Source organism: Myotis myotis, unplaced genomic scaffold, assembly GCF_014108235.1.
Source record: "Myotis myotis isolate mMyoMyo1 unplaced genomic scaffold, mMyoMyo1.p scaffold_m19_p_7, whole genome shotgun sequence".
NCBI classification, from domain to species: Eukaryota; Metazoa; Chordata; class Mammalia; order Chiroptera; family Vespertilionidae; genus Myotis; species Myotis myotis.
The window spans coordinates 11495280-11517683 of record NW_023416379.1 but is presented as its reverse complement, the minus strand read 5'-3'; the positions used below and the strand labels follow the sequence as shown (position 1 = coordinate 11517683).

The 22404-nt window shown below is 37.1% G+C and overlaps 1 protein-coding gene across 1 annotated transcript in view; it reads right to left on the bottom strand.

Annotated features, from left to right (window-relative positions):
• Positions 1–1087: 1087 nt before the first annotated feature.
• The window catches only part of RFX6 (regulatory factor X6), a 41450-nt gene continuing 20133 nt past the window's right edge, over positions 1088–22404 (bottom strand). The window contains exons 7-19 of the mRNA XM_036318447.1: positions 20818–20925; positions 17778–17855; positions 17552–17665; positions 15459–15508; positions 14074–14233; positions 12620–12764; positions 11205–11314; positions 9528–9645; positions 7952–8074; positions 6852–7058; positions 5252–5764; positions 4203–4415; positions 1088–1263 (exon numbers count right to left, since the gene is read on the bottom strand). Of these exons, the coding sequence (XP_036174340.1) occupies positions 1088–1263; positions 4203–4415; positions 5252–5764; positions 6852–7058; positions 7952–8074; positions 9528–9645; positions 11205–11314; positions 12620–12764; positions 14074–14233; positions 15459–15508; positions 17552–17665; positions 17778–17855; positions 20818–20925 (2115 nt within the window). The remainder of the gene's footprint in view (positions 1264–4202; positions 4416–5251; positions 5765–6851; positions 7059–7951; positions 8075–9527; positions 9646–11204; positions 11315–12619; positions 12765–14073; positions 14234–15458; positions 15509–17551; positions 17666–17777; positions 17856–20817; positions 20926–22404) is intronic.

Here is a 22404-nt window from a genome sequence, read left to right as displayed (position 1 = left end):
GAAATTTATTTTCTTTTCATTTTATCAGTGTGCCTTTGGAACAGACAGGTTGTGTTCTCTGCCATTTACAAACTTGAGGATTTAATTTAGATTTTAATAATTGAGTGAGATAGTACAATAACCTTTATATAAATTCATCATTCCTTATCTTCCCAAAGCACAAAACGTCCTGTATGCCATAACCACTATTGTTTACCTTTCTGGAAGGTTTTTGTTTAAATTTCTATAACTAACCTAGGATTGTAAAACTGTCTTGAAAATACAGTATAAACCGTTTCCTACCCCAGTCCTTATAAGACCTCATAGCCATTATCATGAGACATGTAAAACAATTAATTTACTCCTTATTATATAGAAATCTGAGTGACTGAAATATCTCTTTCCAGGGTGTTTGGACATATCACAGTCCCACCCCTGAGATCAACCACACCTTTAAAAGTTTTTCCATACTTTATTTCTCATCTTTTTAAATAAAGTGGGAAAGCATTTATAATCTCCAGTTACATAGAATTGGAATACTGCTATGTAACAGAGATAATCGCACTAATGCACAGGAATTGAAAGTCAAGCAACTTTGGTCTAGGCTGGATTGAATTAAGTCTTAACTTTGTAAACATTTCCATAGGAGGTAGAACATACACATTTGACTTTTTGTCAAATAAGCGATAGTAAACAATGAATCTGAGATCCTAATATATTAAAGGTATTTTTAAAGGCATTAAATAAACTTTTCTCTTTTTTAGAAACCAAAAAATGTGAACAGCGCACAGATTTTCAATAAATTAGGGGGTGAAACATTAAATCTTCATAGTTGAAATGTTTGCATCTTCAAAGCTCCACTGGTTCCATTTGATAACATCTGAAACTTTGATTAATAATGAGATCACATTTTAAACAATTTGTGTGCAAAACAAACTCCGCAAGAATCTCCATTTACTATGGAGTTGTCCACCGTTTTGTCCTAGTGACTTGAAAAACAATGTCCTGACACCGCCTATCCCATTGTCTTCACTCTGATGAGAGTCTGAGAGAATAATATTGAGCAGTAGGGATTTTTAGAGTTTCAGCCCCACCCAACATTGTTGGTTTAAGTGCCTCCAGCTGCTGTTCCCATGAACACAGTGTTGATGGGTGGCAAAGAGGACACCATTTCTCTCCCGTTTGCTCCGTGGGAGTCCAGGGTTTCTTGAGCTGGATACTGATTAGAGGTTCCATACATACACTGGGATGAAGAGGAAGGAATTGGGGTTTGCAAGCTGGATGCTGTAAAGGAAAATATAATCAGCAATTGAAAATTGACATTTATTTTCTCTGCAAGAGCCGCTCACTTGACACCTCTTTGTTTATTGTTGCATTCAGCACACATCTCTATACTAAGTTTGAGTGCATATGGTGGTTTCTCAAAGCCATCCCTTATTTTCTTCTATTTCCCCCCTTGTTATTCTTCCAGAATTTATTTATTCTATACAGTTCACAATGAAAACTCAATACCAAACTTAAATTCACGTAACTCTACCTCCAAAAGATATAACCAATACCCTCCTCTTTCCATCTGCACCTTCACAATTGGAGTTCAAGCCACCATCTTCTCTTACCTGGACCAACACAGCAACCTCCTAATTAATCTTGTGACCCTCACCTTTGCCCCACCCTCTTACCCTGCAGAGAGAGCCAGGATAATCTTGCTGAACAATACATCAGCTTGTTCACTCTTTTCAAATGTTACAATGACTTCCCATTACTCTTAGAACAAAACCCAGATTGCTCACCCTGGTTCATAAACCCTGTGGGGATTTGTCTGCCTTCTGGTTTATTCTACTCCATTCTCTTCTTCATTCACCATGTTCAAAACACATGCCTTCTTTTTGCACCTTGAACTTCCCAATATTGTTCCCATTTCAGAGACTATATGCACTTGCTGTTTCTTTTGCCTAGAGCTCCCTCAGACCTTCATGTCATTGCCTGCTTATCACTCAGCTTTCAACGCCAAAGTTTCTGCCTCTGGTTTCCTTTTACAACCACCTTATCTAGAAATAGCTTCTCCATCATTATTTGTCATTTTACCCTATTTAATTGACTTCATAATAATTGAAATTATTTTTCAGTGTATTTGTTTATATATGCATTGCTTTATCTCCCCTGAGCTTAATAAGATGTAAGCTTCTTACAGGCAGGAATTCTGGCCTGATTACTACCATATCCTCACACCTAGAATGAAGTTTGGCACATAGTAGATTCTAAAAAAAATCAGAATAACTGGCTCATGAACACTGCATTTCTTGCATTTATGGTTGCTGCATTCTTGTTGTTGTTTTTTGTTTTTGTTGTTAATCCTCACCCAAGGATATTTTCCATTGATTTTTAGAGAAAATAGAAGGGATGGGGAGAGACAAAGAGAGAGAGAAACATTGATGTGAGACAGACACATCAATTGGTTGCCTCCCACATGCACCCTGACTAGGGCTGGGGATTGAGCCTACAACCGAGGTATGTGCCCTTGACTGGACTCGAACCTGGGACCCTTCAGTCGGTGGGCTGACACTCTATCCATTGAGCCAAACTGGCCAGGGCTTATTGCTATTTTTTTAATAGTTCTAACTACCATCTTCTCTGCCACCAAAAACCAAGATTTAAAACTCAGTTGATATAAGGCGGGTGCTAATTCCACTTGCATGCCTTACTTACTCTATTTCCTCTTTTCACCCTGAAGCCCTGTATGCAATTTACTTGTAAGCCAGCCCTGACAGCTAGAGCTTAGAATCCATCTGACACCTAAGCTATGTTCCATCAAAGCTACCACTATCTCTACAAGTAAACAGAACTAATAGTAACAATAGCAACACGGCACATTTCAGTCTCACAGTGAGGAAACTTCCTGGAGTGGAATTTTCTGCTTCATTAGAGTAACGTAGAAGCAATGACCATCTGCAGATAACATGAGATGAGCTACTAGACGCTGCTCAGGGAACAGCTGTGACGGTCACAGGAAGGGAAGAAGCACTTCCTATTGAATTATTAGAAAAGCACACTGAGCGGGGAGAGATAGAATCTATCTCCTTTTCCCTTATGCTCCGGTTGGGTGTTAATGCCCTTTACTTACGCTAGTCTGAAGTCCATTCCACTGGAAGGCTGCACCCATCTCATGTACGCATTAACCTCTGCCCTGATACTCACATGAATATACACTTGTCCTGTGATACCTTACTAGTAATTTTAGAAACAAAATGTGTGTGTTTGCAACTCTGATTTCTTGAGTTCCTACTATGTGGCAGACACTTTGCTGGGTGCTGATAATGCATCTAATTCAAGTTTCAGGATTGTTTTAGGTACAGCAACCTGGGTGGAAGAAGATGCTATGGGACTTCATGGAAATCACACTGTTTTACTCATTTTTACTTAAACTGTATGCTATAGAACAATAAATATAGAAACATTTTCTACAGAGGTGTCTAATCACATTTTACATACAATTGAGAACATGATAGTAACCTCCACCACAAGTTACCAGTTTTTTAAACCTGGAATAGTTTTAAGGTACTGATGGAGATACCTATTAGCATTGCCTCTGGGTCCAGCCATGAACAAGAGAGTGAGAAAAAGATATAATTATTGCTCTCATAAAACCTATAGACTTTTAGACTGCCTTTCACAGGTTATATTCATTTTTGCATACATACTAGATGCCAGCTCTCATGTATGTTATTTGAAAAGAGTAACAGATCTAGCAGTAGGTTTCAGCAGTAGTGCCATACATATTGAGAAATGGTAAACTGTTACTTGCAGATACAAAAATAGAATGTCAGCCCTGACTGGTGTTGCTCAGAGATTAAAGTGTCGTCCTGAGGAAGGCAACCAATTGTTATGACTCTCTCACATTGATGTTTCTCTCTCTTTCCCCTCTTCCCTCCCACTCTCTCTAAAAAAAAATCAAAGGAAAAAATATCCAGGTGAGGATTAATATATTCTAGCTCTATCTTTATTTCTATCTCTATATCTTATCTATATCTATACGTATAGATCTATCTATCTATCTATCTATCTATCTATCTATCTATCATCTATGTCATCAGGTCCAAAGTGACAAATCAACTGTAGGAACATGAGTGCCCAGTTCACCTCAACAGCCACCCTCCAAAGTAATACTGCGTACACAAGGTTAACAACTTTTGAAAATATTTTTAAGAACTACTAAAATAATTTACCTACTACTGGAGTTCGACATACAACTGAAGGCGATGTGTCTGCATAAAATGAGCTGGTCTGCTTTCTACTACTGTCATCTAAAATGTTAAGTGGATCATGGATGTCGCTGTAGGGAGGCAGTGAGCGGACACTGCTGATGACAGAAACGTGCTGATTCACCATCGATCCAAGTCTATGAGACTCTGGGTAGTTCACATTGCTTCCATAGTAGCCTAGAACAGAAAATGTCAAGAACAGACAGTTAACTTATTACAAAAAAATATTTCAGGAAGGCAAAGGGGGACAAGATGATAGGATAGAGCCTAAAGATATCATACTGTAAATATTATATTCACATCTACATTTACCATAGAGTTGGGTTTCTACTTATATATGGAATGGTTCACAATACTGTTTTTTGAGTGTTTTTAAAAAAATTCATGTTATTTTATTATTAATTTAGATATCTAATTACATCTCTCTAATATTTCCCTTATCTAAATTATCAAGATTCCTATGAATGAAAAAAAGCACTATTAGCTTCTCACAAAAATTACACTACTTATCAAATACCAATTTCATTGACAGATTCCTGTTTCTGAAAGAAGAACTGGCCTACGGTTAGGAGAGAAGCACCAGAACTGTCTATACCTAGAGCTTAGTTTGGTGGCTGAAGAAGTCCACAGATCTTTCTAGCTCCTTAAAGTGTTTTATCAGCAGAATAGGGGCATAGTTTTGGTCCTAATCTTTAAGATCTGTTGCTAGTTCTCTGGGGAAAATGTAATTCATTAAAAATGTTTTTAAAGAAAAAAGCATTCTTCTCTGGGGCTATTAAGGTTGGTCTCAAACATATGGTTTGACATATTTTTTCATCACAGGTGGCATGTAAAACTAAGAAAACAACAACACCTAAGGATATGTTTATATGCAGCAGAAATTAGCTCCAAATGCCTAAGATTCCATGATCTTCAGAAGGTTTACATGGGATGACTCAACAGAGGTGGAACTCAATGTCTGGTCTGTCTTATTGTCCTCTCAAAAGCCAGGCAAGCTTTAAAAATGTTAATACCGTTAGGTGAATTCGGAGGCAGCGTTGCTCCTGGACAGCTGGCAGCCCCTGCATTGCTCAGGAAATTGAAGCTTCCTGTATTTAAGAACTGCATGCTGTGTGGATCCTGGCTGTGCGGGGATGGTCCATAGCTGGAAGGTGGCCGAGAATTAAAGGGAGACCCAGCACAGCTGCCGCTGAAGAAATCTCTGGAGAGCTGCTGTTCACTCCAGGCCATGCACCGACCATGCTCAGGGCGATGAGGATAGAGTCCTGATGGGGGGTGAGGCTGCGCCCTGAACACAGTCTGATAGTTAGAGTTGGTCCCATAAAAGTCGTGGTTGGCTTGAGGAAGAGTAGGATAAATGGGCTCCGGGTATGTTGAGCAGTGTGGCGGGGCTGACAGTACGGGACCCACACTTGGGGGTCTCCCTGCCATTGGACCTTGGTTAATGACGCTTCCTCGACTGGCCATGGCTGGAGAGGTGGGTGGTGTCATCAGATGACCAGAACTCTGGGAAAGCTCCATTTGACCTGAAAGAAAGTTACCAAAGTATTCACTAATGGCAGATTAAAATAGACGGGCCACTTCTTTAAAAAATATGCAAAAGATTTATTACTATACCCTTTTCCAACTTCATTCCTACTCTCTCAAAACAACAAAAGTGGAGAACACCAAAAATTTAGATTTTAAAAACACGTCACACTACAGGCATATTTCACAGCAGTGGAGACTTTTGGAGTTAGTGACTATGGAAGAAAGTCGGAGGCTTCATGCTTGCACGGGTATAAAGGTGGTTAGAGCTCAAGGTTGGGGAGGGCAAAGGGGTCTGCTGTCCTCACTTTTCTATAATTAAAAAACAAGCTGAATGTTCAGTGGTTTGGTTTTCAGGGTAAAAGGAAAGGGCAATAAAGTCTCAATGACATGGCTTTAAAGCAGCCAGTTCAACACATCATGCTGATGAACAATGAGTTATAAATGCCATCGACTCCCTAGCCCTCCAAGTTCCCATTGGTGGAATTAAGCCCTTGAACTATAAGGCTCTTCTGGGTTTAAAATTCTGTGTGTTTAATGAAGCAATGTATGTAAAAGGATTTCAAAAAAGACATAAAGCAATACGAAATTATCTAGTAGCTAATCCAAGCCACTAGACATTCAGATTGACACAAAAGGTACCCCAGACCAAAGAGTAAATTTATAATGGTTATGCTGAAATGGCTAAATCCACTTTTTAATGGAGGAGAAATAAAGTCTCCTTGAAAGCCAAAAATAAATAACAGCCCATTTTTTTTTGACTCTCAAAGCATCTTAAGGATTTTATGCACACCTAATCTAATTTTTCTTCTACCAAATGAAGATAACTAATTATTTATACTTCTGCTATAAGTAAGACAGTGTGTCAAAGTGGGACGCCCATGTTAACAATAGTATTGCTAAAAATGTGAGTAACAAATGCTTAAAATCATAGGAATTTTATAAATCATTATTAAAAGTCAGTGAAGGTAAGCTTTTTTTATTCTTGGGATGCCTGGAGATTACCAATTTCAAGAAAACAACGGCAGAGCCCCCTGTGATGAATATTGAAGCCTGGGTGGTTTTCTCGGCTGTTCCCCAGGGTACCTGCGAGCGGCATGCTGTCTGCATTCCCCGCAGGGAATGGGTGCAGAGCAGAGGTTAAGCCTCCAGGTTGACTGGATAACAGAGGCAGATAGGTTGTTTCCACGTGGCTTTCATTCTTCACAGTGTCACTGGCAACTGCACTCGCCTTATTACGGTTTGCCAGAAAGCATGAACTCGGAGAAGCAGTGAAGGCGGCTTTACTTGCGTCTGGAATGGTTTTTAAAAATGGGAAAGTTAACATCATTCCCATATTCCCAGTAGAGGAGCCCAAGTAAAAGAAACTGCAAATATTTAGGGTTGTATCAGAAATCTGCACGCTCATGAGAAATGGGAAACAAAGCTGGCTCTTGGCTGGGTGCTTGTTTCAGTTAACTGTATGCTTGTGGGTATAGGTGGGTTCTGAACAGCAATAAAAATAATCTACTTTGGCCTGGCCGGCGTGGCTCAGAGGTTAAGTGTCAACCTATGAATCAGGAGGTCACAGTTCAATTCCCAGTCAGGGCACATGCCTGGGTTTCGGGCTCCATCCCTAGTGTGGGGCGTGCAGGAGGCAGCTGATCAATGATTCTCTCTCATCATTAATGTTTCTCTCTCTCTCTCTCTCTCTCTCTCTCATCTCTGAAATCAATAAAAATTAATATATTTAAAAAAATAAAAAATCCACTCTGGCATGAACAGTTTTCAAAATGCAGTTCATCACATCCCAAGCAGATGTGTTCTCTTCCTTCTCTAAACTACTAGAGAGCTTATTTCTATACCATTTATAAGGTGGTATACTACATGTGTTGTCTTGAATTACAGTGTTTTGGTTTTTTATTATAGTCATCTCTCCAATCTTATCTAAAGTTTCAAAAGTTAAGAACATTGACTTTGTTTCCTTCAGAGTTTCAGGAAAGTACTTTGAATACTCTATGGAAAAGAGCAGTCCCTGGAAAAAACAGGACTCCATTAATATCAGTATACCATGTTAGCAGTGACGTGTTTGGGGTAAACTCAGAGACTGGAATACTAGTAAACCCATTTAACATGTGTGCTTACAAATGCTTGAACTTGGGTTTAAACAAACAAATATGCAAAACAAGGTGTACATTTTAAGTTACCTGAATTTTTCATATACTTGTCCAATAAATTCTGTAACTCCTGCTCTTTGTCATTATTAAACTGGGTCTCCATGGCCAGGAGGATGTATTCATCAAGAAGCATGCGGATCAAATGGAAGGAACCTTGTTTATGGACGGGGAATGGGTAGTGGGCATTGTGAGATGAAATAAGGGGGAGAAAGAGAAGGAAAGAGAACGAGGGAGAAGTCAAGTTATCTTGGTGACCATCTCGCAATACTTTACAAGGAGCAACTGAAATAAACAAATACTTGTTGGACTTTAAATGACCTGCTAAGACCAACATGCTTAACCTGGGTCTCTAATCTTTCTGTGTCCCGCCTGCCAGCTCACTGTGTGTACTGTCCTGGCAGCTCTTTGGCCACTAATTACATCAAAGGAAAATACGGATGAAAGTGAGACATGCTTTATGCTTTAAGAGGGCACACATTGGCGTGTGATAAGCTTTAACCTGGGGAGAATAAGCTCTATTCTGCTCTATTTCTGTTTACTTTGTACTAAATAATTAGACAATGGCCAACATAGTCTGGAAAAAGTATCAAGAAGATGTCCTTAAAGCCTGAAACAAAATACTCTTTGATTTGAAAAAGGAAAAGAGTAATTTGCATGTAGAAGCTGTTCTGGAAAATCTTAAACTTTTTTCCACTATTCAACAGATTTCCCAAAAAGAGTCCCTTTTTTTTCCCATAAAAAAGTTGGGATTCAATGTTGCATATTTTAAGAAACCTTAATGTAAGCAGGATAGTTAAAATAATAAACTCAATACATTTTATTCATCCCTCAATACAATTTCACTGATTTTATTTAATTACATTGAAAATTAAATAAAAACAACGTAGTTCTTTACAAGCTATTTTAGAATGTAAATATTTCTCAAAAATGCAACTACCAAATGCAGAAGTACTGTAGTTAGCTTTATAACAATAAACTAAGGTAATATTTTTAGGAGAAAGAAGATGTTTCCTTTTTTAAAAAGCTCGCTCGACTCAATTTGCTTCACATATCACATAGCAGGAAAGATGGTTCAGAAACATGTGAGCATGTCTTCTAAGCTGCTCTCTAATTCCTGAAGTGCAGCTATGTGGGTTCCTGAAAAATATGTAAAAATTTGCCATATCACAATAGTAGTGCCTTTGGAAAATAATGCATGTATTACCATTTATTTGCTTGTTTAATAAAAAGCATTTATCGAAGCCTTATGGAATGTAATGATGGTATGATTGATATATATATATATATATATATATATATACATATATATATATATATATCATATATATCACTCAAATCCCTATATACCTCAATGAAAGGAATATTCTCCTTCTTCTATGATGTGCAGAGAGCTTGAGTAAAGCCCAAGCCAGAGAGAAGTGTTAAGATTGAACCCATATGTGATCTGACTCTAAAACCAGGTTCACAACTACTAGTCTCTACGGGCTTAATATTCAGATATGGTTTGAGAAGTGACAGTGCCACATGTTGAAAAATTGATGCAAATGTGACTGGGAACAAATGGTGTAATTCATTTAAGAAGAGTTGAATAGAGCACATAGGATACCAAAACTGGATGCGTTGTTCAAGGTGAGATTATGCATTACTCGAGCACCAAAAAAGCTCCACTTCAGCAGGAAGTCTTGAGCCCTCTTCTTTAATGACCTTCCATTTTGTTTGCTGGTCTAGAAAGTAAAGGAATAAAATGGAACTATAAAATCTGTCATCTCATTAGTACATGGACCCTACATAAGACCCAAGAGGTAGATAACCTGTCTGACAAATGGACAGATGGCATGCACGCCATTTGTTTCATCAAATAAAATGATCTATCCCGGGATTCTCATTGTCTTTTCTGCAGTTTTTAAGGTTAACAGATGTTTATTCTGCAGGGGCTTGTTACCTAATAGAATTGGACAACAAAATGAAATAATTTACAAATATTTTATCTCTTATTTTATTTTGACAGAACAGAAAGTGAACTGTGAAGGAAGGGTGGTATATTTCTGTGAATGATTAACTCTGACTTCTCTGGTCCTGCTTGATAATCTGTTTTCCTTCTAGGATAAAAAAAGTCCCTACACTATAACTAGTTTCCTTGATATGGAATGGCTAACACCGATCAGTGATGGATATATTTGTTCTCATTGTCTTGTTTTCATGATGGATGACTTGAAGGTTAACAGAAAGAGTTGAAGAAACCACATGGAAAACACAAAATACTGAGCTCTTTGAATTTAAAAAAAAAAAGTAAATACTTAAAACCATATTTTCTGCCAGCATTTATGGAAACTTTCTTTTTAGAAAAGGGCCAGAATCTTTCCAGTTTCTAAGTTTATCTTTCACTACTGATGTTATTCAGCTGTAACTCTACTGACTGATAGGGAAGGCCTATAGTAGCCCCCCCTTATTCAAAGGAGATACATTCCAAGACCCACAGTGGATGCCTGAAACTGCGGGTAGTACCAAACCCTATATATACTAAGATTTTCCTATACATACATACCTATAAGAAAGTTTAATTTATAAATTAAGTGCAGTAAGAGATTAACAACAATAAAATGCACAATTATAACAATAAATTATACTAAGTCATGTAAATGTGGTCTCTCTCTCTCTCTCTTTCCTTCTCTCCCTCTCTTTCAAAATATCTTATTGTATTCTACTCAAGTTTTCAATTAAAGGAAAAACTTCACACTTCTCTTTGGCATATCCAAATGGCCAGTATCACTACTCTTGAACTTTGGGGCTATTACTAAGACAATCTGGGGTAGGTCTGCCAACCCAACCAGCTACGAAGTGACTCACAAGCAGGGAGCATGTACAGCATGGGTAGCTGAAGAAAAGGAAGAGTCACATCCTGTCAGGAAGGAGTGGGATAGTGAGAGATTTCATCATGCTACTCAGTGAAGAATTAAAACTTGTGAATGGTTTACTTCTGGGATTTTCCCTTTAATATTTTCAGACCACTGTTGACCTGAGGTAACTGAAACTACGAAAAGCAAAATTGCAGTTAAAGAGAGACTACTATAGTGCCTGTCTTGTAGTCCTTAGTCAAAAAAGGATCAATAGAATCAAATCCATGCCCAGTGCTCTCAAATCTGGCATATTCCTAATTTTGCTATTCGGGTTGCCTTATTTGTAGGGCTTCAAAACTCTTCAAAGCATTTTTACACACAGACTGTCACCCCAGCCCCAGCAGTAAGAAATTACAGCCAGTTTAGCATTTAGTATTGAAAAGTACCTTAATTACCCTCTGCTCTACCACAGTATCCAACCATTCAATAAAGGCCTCCACGGTGGCATTCTTCTTCAGGAGATCTTTCAGTTCTTGGAACACCGTGATAGAGTCATCTGTCATGTATAAAAGGGGAGAAAAGCAGAATATTGCACTCTGCATTGAACCCATGAGAAAACCTAAAACTAGGGATCATCAATAATATATAATAAAAGGGAACAATAGGGAGATTAAGTTACATGTATTAAAGGAATTAATTTCATATCTTGAGAACATGGTACTTTACTCTTCAAAATTTTAATAAGTGATCTTGGTATGTATTGAAATATAGGTTTAGATACTATATAAGTATGTTTATACTAGGGAAGAGTAAGTTGTCAACATAGTTGATTACTCATTTTGAATCCAATGCTGTCATTAAATGCAATGGCTTAGTTGAAAGCTAAAGGATGAACTAGGCTTATAGATTTCTTGCTTATGCAATATTCTTTATCTTTAGCAAAATTTAAATTCTGCACTGAAGATTTGAGCCACTTACATGAATAATCTTTTATCATGTAAAATTTAAAGGGCCACTTTGAGACTATCATTTTATTAAAGAGTTCGAGGCTTACTGAGTCTCAAAGGGTAATATAATTTTATATTATGAAACAGAAAGCAGGGTTGAAATTAGACCATCCCCAGAGAGCAATCTATTATTGGTGCTATAGCCTATATAAGGCTGCATTTTATTTTTAAATCTTTTCAGAAAAGATGAAGGGAAAAAATAGAAGGCTGTTATTCCTTGGAAACCAAGCTTGGTTGTCTAGACACACATAGTGGCTTGGTAAACTCGGTCAGGTGGACCAAAGCTGATCAGGGATTCTCTGCTTTGAAAAACAGTTTTGTGCAGAGATAACATTTTTATATGCATCATATGCCATAGATGCCAAGAGTGTTCAATACATGGAAATGTGGATGCTTGTAATGTAAAACTGGAAGAAAATTCACAAAACGCTAGACCATTTTGATTATTTCCAGGTTATTTCTATTTTGGTAATATCTAGGCAATGAGATTATGGATAACTTTTATTTTCCTCTTCATATTTCCTAAATTTTCCAGGTTCTCCACAATGAGTCAGTACAACTGATTTTAAATAGAGAAAAATTTTCTAATTTAAAATGTTTTTTAAAAACAGGATTCTCAAGCAGATAGGATTTTTGTAGTCCCAGGGGAGAATATCTGGCAATGTCTGAGACATCTCTGTGTTATCACAACTGGGCGAAAGCTGCTACTGGATTCAAGTGTAGTGGGTAGAGGCCAGGGATGCTGCTAAATATCCCACAATGCACAGGACAGCCCCCAACAAAGAGTTATGCAGTTTAAGATGTCAATAGTGCCGAAGCTGGGAAACCCTGCTCAGCAGAGAGAGAAGACTTACGTTCAGTGTAGATATCAGATTCAGTGTCTGTGCTGCCCGAAATGGTGAGAAGGGCTTGAGATCCAATACTGTTCAAGTCAACCTTTTCTATATCCGATACCATAGAATTCACAACATGCTGGTCAAAGAGAGCCGGTCTGGCAATCTGCATACAAAAGGTTTGTGGTTTTTTTTCTTTTTAAAAATCACTAAACTACCTTAGTGATAGTCTATCTAAAGGAAAGTTTTAGCTTCTAGAGAAACATTTCCTTCAGGAAAAATTATCATAAGTGTTTTCTTACTTAAAACTAAAAAGCAATAACTGAGACTCATAATCATCTCTGTTAAGAGTTTGAAAACTATTCTGGACTTTGAAAATGAATTTTTTAATTCATAGTTACAAAATAAGGATTTTATGAAATTATGTTTCTTATCTGGAATTAGTCCAAGCTAGTCTCTTTTTATTATTATTCTTTCTTATTTTATTTTTTCCATCACCATTCATCCCCTCTATGCCCACTTTCACCTTCACCCCCACCCCCAAACTAGTCTTTTAAAATTTAGGGAGCTAGAAACCTTCTTAAAGCAAATGATCATTTGAGAAGAGGAAAAGTATACTTTAACAATATACAAACATGCCCTAGCTGATTTGGATCAATGGATAGAGCATCAGCCTGTGGATTGAAGGGTCCCGGGTTCAATTCTAGTTAAGGGCACATGCCCGGGTTGTGGGCCCAGTAAGGGATGTGCAGGAGACAGATGATCACTGATTCTCTCTCATCATTGATGTTTTTATCGCTCTTTCCCTCTCCCTCTTCCTTTCTGAAATCAATAAAAATACATATTTAAAAAAACACATAAAAAATATACAGACATGTAATCTAATTTTAAAATTGTTGTTTTCTACTCTATTTAAGAAAGCCAAATTAGAAGGCAGTTTTAAAACGTTTTGGTTTTGTGGGTTTTACAACATTAAATATCACATGGGCTCATTTCTTTCAAACTTAATTTTTGTTACTTAGATTCATGTGGCAAATAAGAGTTTTACATTTTACATTGCATTCGAATTACATTTTTACTTTTATTTTGAAGTAATTATAAACTTACAACAAACTTTCAAAGTCAGTGCAGAGTACAACTGTCCTCAGTATCTACTGTTGTTGAACCCATGGATACCAAGGGCCAACTGTATTTCCGTATGCTGTCTATCTAGCTTCTCCTAATATTCTATCTTACATAACCGTTGTCTATTACCCAAATCGGACATTAACCTTGGTATGGAACTACTGACTACTCTATAGAAATAATTCTAATGTTATCAGTTTTTCCACTAATGTCCTTTCTCTGTTTTAGAATCTCACAATGAATCTGACTCCTGTCTACTTAGTCTCCACACTCTGAAAGTCCCTCAGACTTTGCTATTAGGAGGTTCATGTTTGAGTTGATGACTCAGTACCCTCGGCTTGCTAACATACCTGAGCAAGATGCAAGAAAGATGTTTGTCGCTTCAGAGAGGATACAAATCTTCGCACAATAGGTATTTTCTTGTCAGTCAGAGCTTCTGGCAAGTTTTCCAAGGATGAAACAACCCACTGTTCCCAATTTTTAGCAAAATTTCTTATGTCTGCTAATAAGCTATAAAAAAAAAAGAAACCACACCAATGTGTTAAATGCTATGTTGTTCAAATGCATTAAATAAATGTAGTTTAACAAAGGTGTACAATTATTGTGTGATTCCAAGAACATGACTTTGAAGTCAGCCTATGGCTGGCATTTATCATCTTGCTCAATATACTCAGTCTCCTCAAGCTGCAGTTTCCTCATCTGTTGAGTGCAAATAAGAATAGTATCCATGTCACAAGATTATTATGAGAATTATGTGAAATAATTCATGGAAAGTGCTTAGATTAAAGATTGTCATGCACAGTGTTTAATAAATAATTATCAATATTAACTCATGATTCAATCATTTTCTATAAAATATTTTTGGGAAATGTAGGTGTGCACTTGATTTCTCATATTTTAGCTTCGTCAGAGCCCATCACATTGGAAGTGACATCATTTCAGATATGTAATATTAGTTTCTAGTAGTATATTATTACAATCCAAATATAACTCTGGGATAAATTATCAAAAATGTGCTCATTAGAGGACCCTATTTCAAAATTGCAAATGTTGGTTGTTTTTATACTATGAGAACATACAAAAATTTTAAAAATCATTTAATAATCTACCGATTATATATAAATAAAACAGATTTAAATATATTTGGGGTGGTGCTTAAGTTGAGGACTAAGACATGGTACTGGAAAAAGAGTAGACAGTTTGAGGTTAAACAGACTTCAATTAAAATATAGGCTGACTCTAAATAAATAACAAGCAAATAAATTAAATAAGTATAAAATAATAAACTAACTTCTCCCTGCTCCTGGCTTTCTCATTTGTGAATTTAGGATCATAATTGCTACTTGGAATTGGGTTCAAAAAGCTCCCATTGATAAGTAATTGGTTCAATAAAGAAAGTATAGTGTTTTTCCGATGCTAGAAACCTATGCAACCATTTGAAAAGATAATGTTGGTTTGTATTGTTGATATGAAAACTTTTCACCATATACTGCGATAGTATGTATACTATCGGTTTACTTTTTAAAATGTACATATTTACAGTTATTCCTAGAAAACAGTCTGTGAGATAATAATTAAGACATTAAGAAGATGGTGAGATTATGATTAATTTTTTTAAATGTAATTACCCATGTTTTTCATTCTCCACAATGAACATTAATTACTTGCAAACTTAGGGGTAAATATATAGATCATTTTTTTCAGGCTTATTGTGAGTGTTATTGACTGAACCTACCTTTCAGGCATTTCTTGCATTGTTGCAGGAATGAGTACATCTGTAAGAACCTTAATCACAGCAAAAGAGAGTTATAAATTCTTACTTAGTATTTCCATAGAAAGACATTATTTGTCAATTACTTTTATCCCGAGCTTTCAAGAGAATAACATGTTAATTCATTTCTGAAACTTATACTTTTATCTCTGGAAGCAATGCATGTATGAGGGTGTGTGTGTGTGTGTGTGTGTGTGTGTGTGTGTGTGTGTGTGTGTGTGTTTAAAAGACAGAGGGAGGGGAAGATCTAAAAACATTGCAATTACTAGGTTAAGCAGGTGACACTAACATAGTGGGTCCAGGGAGCTAATTATAAGAACAGAAAGAGTACCAAAAAGAAAGGGCTAGACTGAGCCCTAAAGATGTATGAGATGAAAAGTCATAGAAGGAGAAATTAGTGCTGATTCCAGCTCAGGATAAACTATGATGAAAAAAGGAGGTTGTTAAGCCAGAAAGGATAGGAGCAGTGCAGATCCACTAGGCTGACTAATAAACTTAGTGGGCCAGTCTGGAGAAGAGGACCAAGAGGTTCACAGGAGAAGAAAGTTCAAAATGTGGGTAGACACTAATCTACAAAGGCCTGTGTAGCCTACCAGCAAAACATGCATTCCCTGAGGATGAGACAGTAAAACAAGACACAGCATTGTCTAGGCTCAGTATGTTAGTTATTAATGGATTGCCTTGCCAGACTGTTTCAGTGACTAGAAGCTGGGACCGCTCTCTAAAGGGGGATGTGGATCTTACACTGCTCCATGGACAGTGTTCACTGTGCCTCCCTGAGTTCTCTGTGAAGAAGAGAAACTTGGTTCATTTCAGGAGAAACTCAGGATCTTTGTGTTGGACTCAAAGAAAGAGACCATTTGAGGTGGGGAAAGGTACTTAAAGGATATTCTTAGAGGTGCTGAATGACATCCAAACAGCTTTATCCTACTGGTCAACGTGCGCCTGAGCTACGGGTCTTTTCTTAGTCCCGCTCTTGGAACCACCTTCCCTCCCCTTCCTGGTTACATTCTCAAGCCTTAAATATTGCAATTAGTCAGTGCAAACTAAGTCTTTTCCTTCCAAATAGTAATATTCTTATTCAACCTCCCAAAATAAGACAATTCTCACTCTCTTCTGTCCTTCTGTAACTTGAACTAAGAGTAGAGAATATCCTGCACTGACTCCTCCATTCTCTCATCCTGTGGTGAGGGAGAGCTGAACAGAGGATGAAACTACGGGCACCCCATTCCGCCTCAAGCCCACCTGCCAGTTGGTCTGCAAAGGTGCTTCTGGACCAAATCTATTCAGCTTCTGCTTCATAACTTAGGAGGATTTTGTTTCCTTAATGCTTAACAAGGCGCTGCTTGGGTTTTCTTGCTAACTCCGATTCTTTTTTAATGACAACTTAGTAGGTAACTGTAGGAAATGCACTTTAAGGTACCCAGATTTCAGTACAGTTTTCTCCCTTGGCTTGGACCTTGCTGCTCCTCTAACTAGAGAACAGACTGTGGGGAGCTAGCCTCGCCCCCTTCCTGCTAAGTGTTTGGCTAGAAGGCCAACTGGCTCCTCTTGTCTTCGTTCAGGATGTCTTTGTGATCCTTCTGTAGATGCTTGGGGACCCTTATTTGGTTTGAGAACAAAAATGACATTAATGCATCAAAGCTAGAGAGTTTAAAGATTTTTCAAGTTATTAGTCCTGTGAGAGTGCTTAATTCTGCTCTTTCCCAAAACACTGACATGATGGAAAAAAAACAACAACCATATTGTTATTTAATCTGAAAACACCTTGAACAGTTAATAAAAATTAACTAAGTGTCCATGTATTAGTATGTCACATTTAGAATTATCCTTAGCTATAAATAAAAATTGATTTTTTTTCATGTAAATTTACATTAAAATACATATATTATTAAACATAGACTATTAAACTGCTTGCTTTCTCATCAGAAAAAATAATTAATGGTGTTTCTCCAGCCAGAAATAACAAATTTATCAAAAATATACTGCAGAAATGTAGATAGAATGCTCTTAAAAGAAATATATAGTTTGTGTTTAAAAGAGCCCATGGAGCTTACCTTATAAAGAATTGAGTCGCAAACACAGAAAATGTCAATGATAACAGGGTTTTCAAGCAGGGGGAGGAGATGATCAGGCATCCCTTGCCAGAAGTGTAATAAGAAATGCTGGATCTAGTTGCAGAGCAAAGAGTATGTACATTACGATTTTTGCTTCAACTCATATAAAGAACAGAACAAGAAAATATTTATAGTATGGTCAGCAAAGCATTTTTGTCACCCTTACCTCTTCAAAGTTCCCATTAATTGCATTGTCCAGGATGCATTGGCAGTGAGTTTTGTACATCATTATGAGGGTATCAACCTATTCCAAGGAAAAAAAAGCTTAACCACAGCATCCTTTCAACACTGCCTTCATTTGTTCATTCATTCAACACACATTTATTAAGCTCCTGGCATATACCAGGCATTGTGCTCAATGCTGAGGAATCAAAAAATAAAGGAAAAATTCTTATTTCAGGGAGCTTACTGCCTTGTGAAGGGAGAAAGGCAAGCACTAAGTAATCATAGAACAGTACCATAAAACAACGATAAAGGTGATTGCAGAGACATACAGGCCAAGGCACCATGGTGACTTCCTGCTCAATAAGAAAATTACCTTATTGGAGAAATAAGTGTGAAATGGTAAAACACACCAACTCTTCACCTTTAAGTTTTATTAAGTGGGTACTTGGGCAGTGTGGTGGAGTGGTTTCCAGGTTCAGTTCTTGAGTCAGTTAAACCTGAGTGCCCAGCGCCACTGCACTTCTTACCAGATGTGACTTTGCACATGTTTCTCGGTCTCTGAACCTCAGGCTTTTGTTTTTATGTAGAGTAGTAATAGCATATCACTTATATGGTGTTAAGAGGATGAAGTAAGATGTGATGCACATAGAACAGTGCTTGGTACATAGTAACACTTTACTAAATATTACCTAAAATTAGTAATAATATCAAATGACTCCTTCACCCAAAAAAAGTTTGGGTATTGAGTGTCTATCATGAAAAGTCTCTATTTCCATGTTACCAAAGATATTTATATTGCATAAAGTTTTAAATATAATCTAAAATTTGGAATGGGTTAGAACTAGATAATATTTTAGCAACTTACAAATATTCAAATTCAAAATCATTTGATAAGCTAGAAATGTCCCCACTGTTACCAGTTGTGTAGTTTATGTGAACAGAAGCATGGCTTAGAGGTTAAAGGTGTGAATTTGGGACCACTGGCTTCTAACCACTCAACTGCCTGCCTGCCTGATCTCCCCTAACCACTCTGCCTGCCTGCCTCATTGCCCCTAACCACTTGACTGACTGCCTGATCGCCCCTAACCACTCGCCTGCCTGCCTGCCTGATCGCCCCTAACTGCTTGCCCCTAACCGTCTCTGCCTCAGCCCCTGCTGCCACAGCTTTGTCCAGAAGGACGTCCGGAATGACATCCAGAAGGTCGTTCGGCTGTCCAGTCTAATTAGCATATTATGCTTTTATTATTATAGATAGTCTTAGGACAACAAATTTTCATTGTATTATACTTTGCATTATTTATAAACATAATTTTGCTTGATTTTCTGAGAAGAGATGCAGGAACAAAGGCAAGTTTTATCTCCAGTAAAGTCAGTGAGAATGTGATGGGGGGTAGCAATTGCCTTGAGTGACAGTATGATGAGGCAGAAATCAGGTCCCTCAGCTTCAGCTAACACCCCTCAGTGGAGTCAACTTCTCACTGGGCAGTCCCATCCTTTCTGTCTCAAGAAAGCAGGTGCTGAGCTTCCGCCCACCCCTCTTTCTAGGACTGTGAAGTTATCTGGGGAACTTGGCTAAGGTGAAGAAGGTGAAAGGCGGGGCTCAGGGCCCTCAAGGGACAAAATGAGTGCTAGTCCCTGGTGCTCATGATGGGGACCAATGGGAATGACTTAGAAACCAGGGGTTATGTAAGCACCTTGATACCTGAGTGAGATAATGATCTACAGACCAGTTTTCCAAGTTGACAGTAGGGAATTCCTTGGGAGCCAGCAGAGAAACTGAAATAAACTATTGGAATATGTTCCTCACTTCTCTTTTTTCTTTGTTGCTCTCTCCCCACCTTTTTCTCTCATCAGGTATATTTACACAGTAAGGTCTTTACAATGTGTAGGAATCCTCTCCACAAAGGTGCTCAGCCATACCCTCCCCCAAAGAACTGTGTTCCCTGAGGTCCCACTGATTTCACAGGTTCCTCCACAAACTGCCACATGTTCACATTTACTGGAGCTGTCTTAAATCTGAAGCCATAATATCACACATTACATCTATAAGGTAAAAATGATGGGAGCGGAGAAAAGTAGGAAGTGGACGCACTTCAGGAGCTTTGCTTGGAATCGGCATTTGAGAATAACCTTCAATACTTCACCTATTCTTAACTGGCAGAGTAAGTGTCATCAGAAGTTACTGTGCATGTCTACCTATTTACCAGTAGTTTCTTATTAATGTGTTATTTTCATTTCTGGTTTCTACAGTCAACCAACTGGGCATTACTTCATCATATTCCTCTATCTTTGCACCTCAAAATATGACCAAAGGTGTTTTCCTCAAATGCTAATGAAAAATGAACTCCGGTTTAAAAAAGAATGTAGAAATTATGCCCTGATTTAAAAATAGATCCTGCTATTAGTCAGCTAGTAGGTATATAAAAATGACTTCAGAAATTCAGAAATAGAGGAGGATTTAGCCACACATTTTATTACATGTTGAAGACCATTTACAAACTGAATCCTATGAAAAGTTTTTCTTCCTTAACTTTCAAAATAACTTGCAAATGCCAGAGAATCAAGAATTTTAGAATTGAAAAGAAACTTTGCTACCATCTAGTGCATGGCCTTGCATTCATCTAGGTACCTCCCCTCAGTGCTAGGAACAGATTCTGTTCTAGAGAAATGCTTGATAACTCTTTATAGAAATTAAATGGAGTTCATTCCAAACATAAAGCTTATGATTTAAAACATGCATGTGATGGATGCATTCTGGTATTTTCTTCCTTCATACTGAGCTTTAAATAAAAAACAATCTTTAGTCTTGTAATGTTTATTTTACCAACTTCTGATTATGTACTATCATGGAGATGGTAAATAATTAATTGGAAAGTGTTTGATCGATGTTAGTAAACACTTGTCCCTTCTATAAATCAGTCCATTATGTTTGAGTATGCAGATTTCTGACTGCTTCCTGCAAGTGGCATGAGATTCCTAGCAAAGTGAGATATGGAACCAACCTATCAGAAAATCAATAGAGAAGTAGCTTTCATTGGTACCTTTTCTTTAGAAATGCATCCTTGGTACACAAGGTGTTGAGCACTGGGGAATTCCGGAAGAAGCGTTCCAGTTTTTGAGCTAAGTGAATATTTACGAGTGAAGCCACCCTATAATTTAGAAAAATGAAAAGCAATAAAGTCATTATTAAAAATACAGTTATAATAAAATAGGAACCCCTAAAATGTCATTCTTTATCCTAAAACCCATGGGAAATTCAAGATGTAGGTAAACTCTTTAAATTGTGTGACTGAATAAACAAGACATGACAGCAGAATTATTGTTTCCAAACCGTAAATAGTTTCATAGTCAGGATAAATTTCCTACTACTTTGGATTTTAGCTTTGAACATTTTCTAGTTTTCACAACTTTTAGAGATTTTAGTTCACATTTGTTTAAGAGCATAAATTTTGAAAGGTCTACTTTTAGAACTATTGAAATCATTATAACTCTGAGAGAATAAAGAATTGCCAAACCCAGCTTCCTCACTTATGAATTAAATAAATGAGATAAGTTAGTTTAATTATTCAGTCTCAGGGATAATTAGCAGTAGAATTTTGATTAGAGTCTAAATCTTCGAACCTCCAAACCAGCATTCTGGACTTTCTCACCTCAACCTTCCCCCAACCTTAACCTCAGATATTTGTTCTTTAGAATCTCTTGGGGAAAACACATCTCTATCCGATTTTGGATTTTAGCCTTGTTAACCTTTAGTTATGGAAGCGGATAATGGTCATCATTGTGCAACAATTACAGATGAAATAATTAAATGTTAAGAGTAACTTTATACTTTTAGAATAATATGTAGAAAAATATTTTTATGATCTGGAATATACACAGATTTTAACACACAATATACAAAAAACCCCACTAAGCATAGAATTTTTAAATTACTTTCATCAAAAGATACTATAGAATGCTGTTATGCCACCAACAGGGAGAAGTTATTTACAACACAGAATTTCACTCCTGCACATATGCACTTGAAAAATATTCATAGAAATACTGTTTTTCAAGCAAAAATTTCCACCAACAATGGAATAAATAAATGCATTGTGATATGATATTTTTATACAACGTAATACTATACAGCAGTACAAATAAAGGTACTAGAACTACATGTATTAACATTGATGAATCACAAAACCTAATGTGGACTGAAACCAGAAAGCCACAGAAAAAAAAATGAATCCATTTCTATGTAGGGAAAATAATAAACAATACATTGGTGATAATAAGCTGGGCAATAATAAACAATAAATAAAATTTACTATCTTAATCATTTTTAAGTATACAATTCAACAGTATTAAGTACATTCAGATTGTTATGCAATTATCACCACATGTTTAGGTATTCATTCATAGTGGTAAACTTTAAGGAAAAACAAAGGAGTGATTAAGACCAAATTCTGGAGAGCAGAAGCTTTTGGTGGCAGGGGGAGGGAAATGATTGGGGTGGGGCACACAGAGGACTTCTCTCTTTTAAGCTATGAGGTACATCGTCAGTTTTTAATCTTATGATTATTTTTAAAATTGTGTGTGTGTGTGTGTGCGTGTGCGTGTGTGTTACAAATAATATTACATTTCCC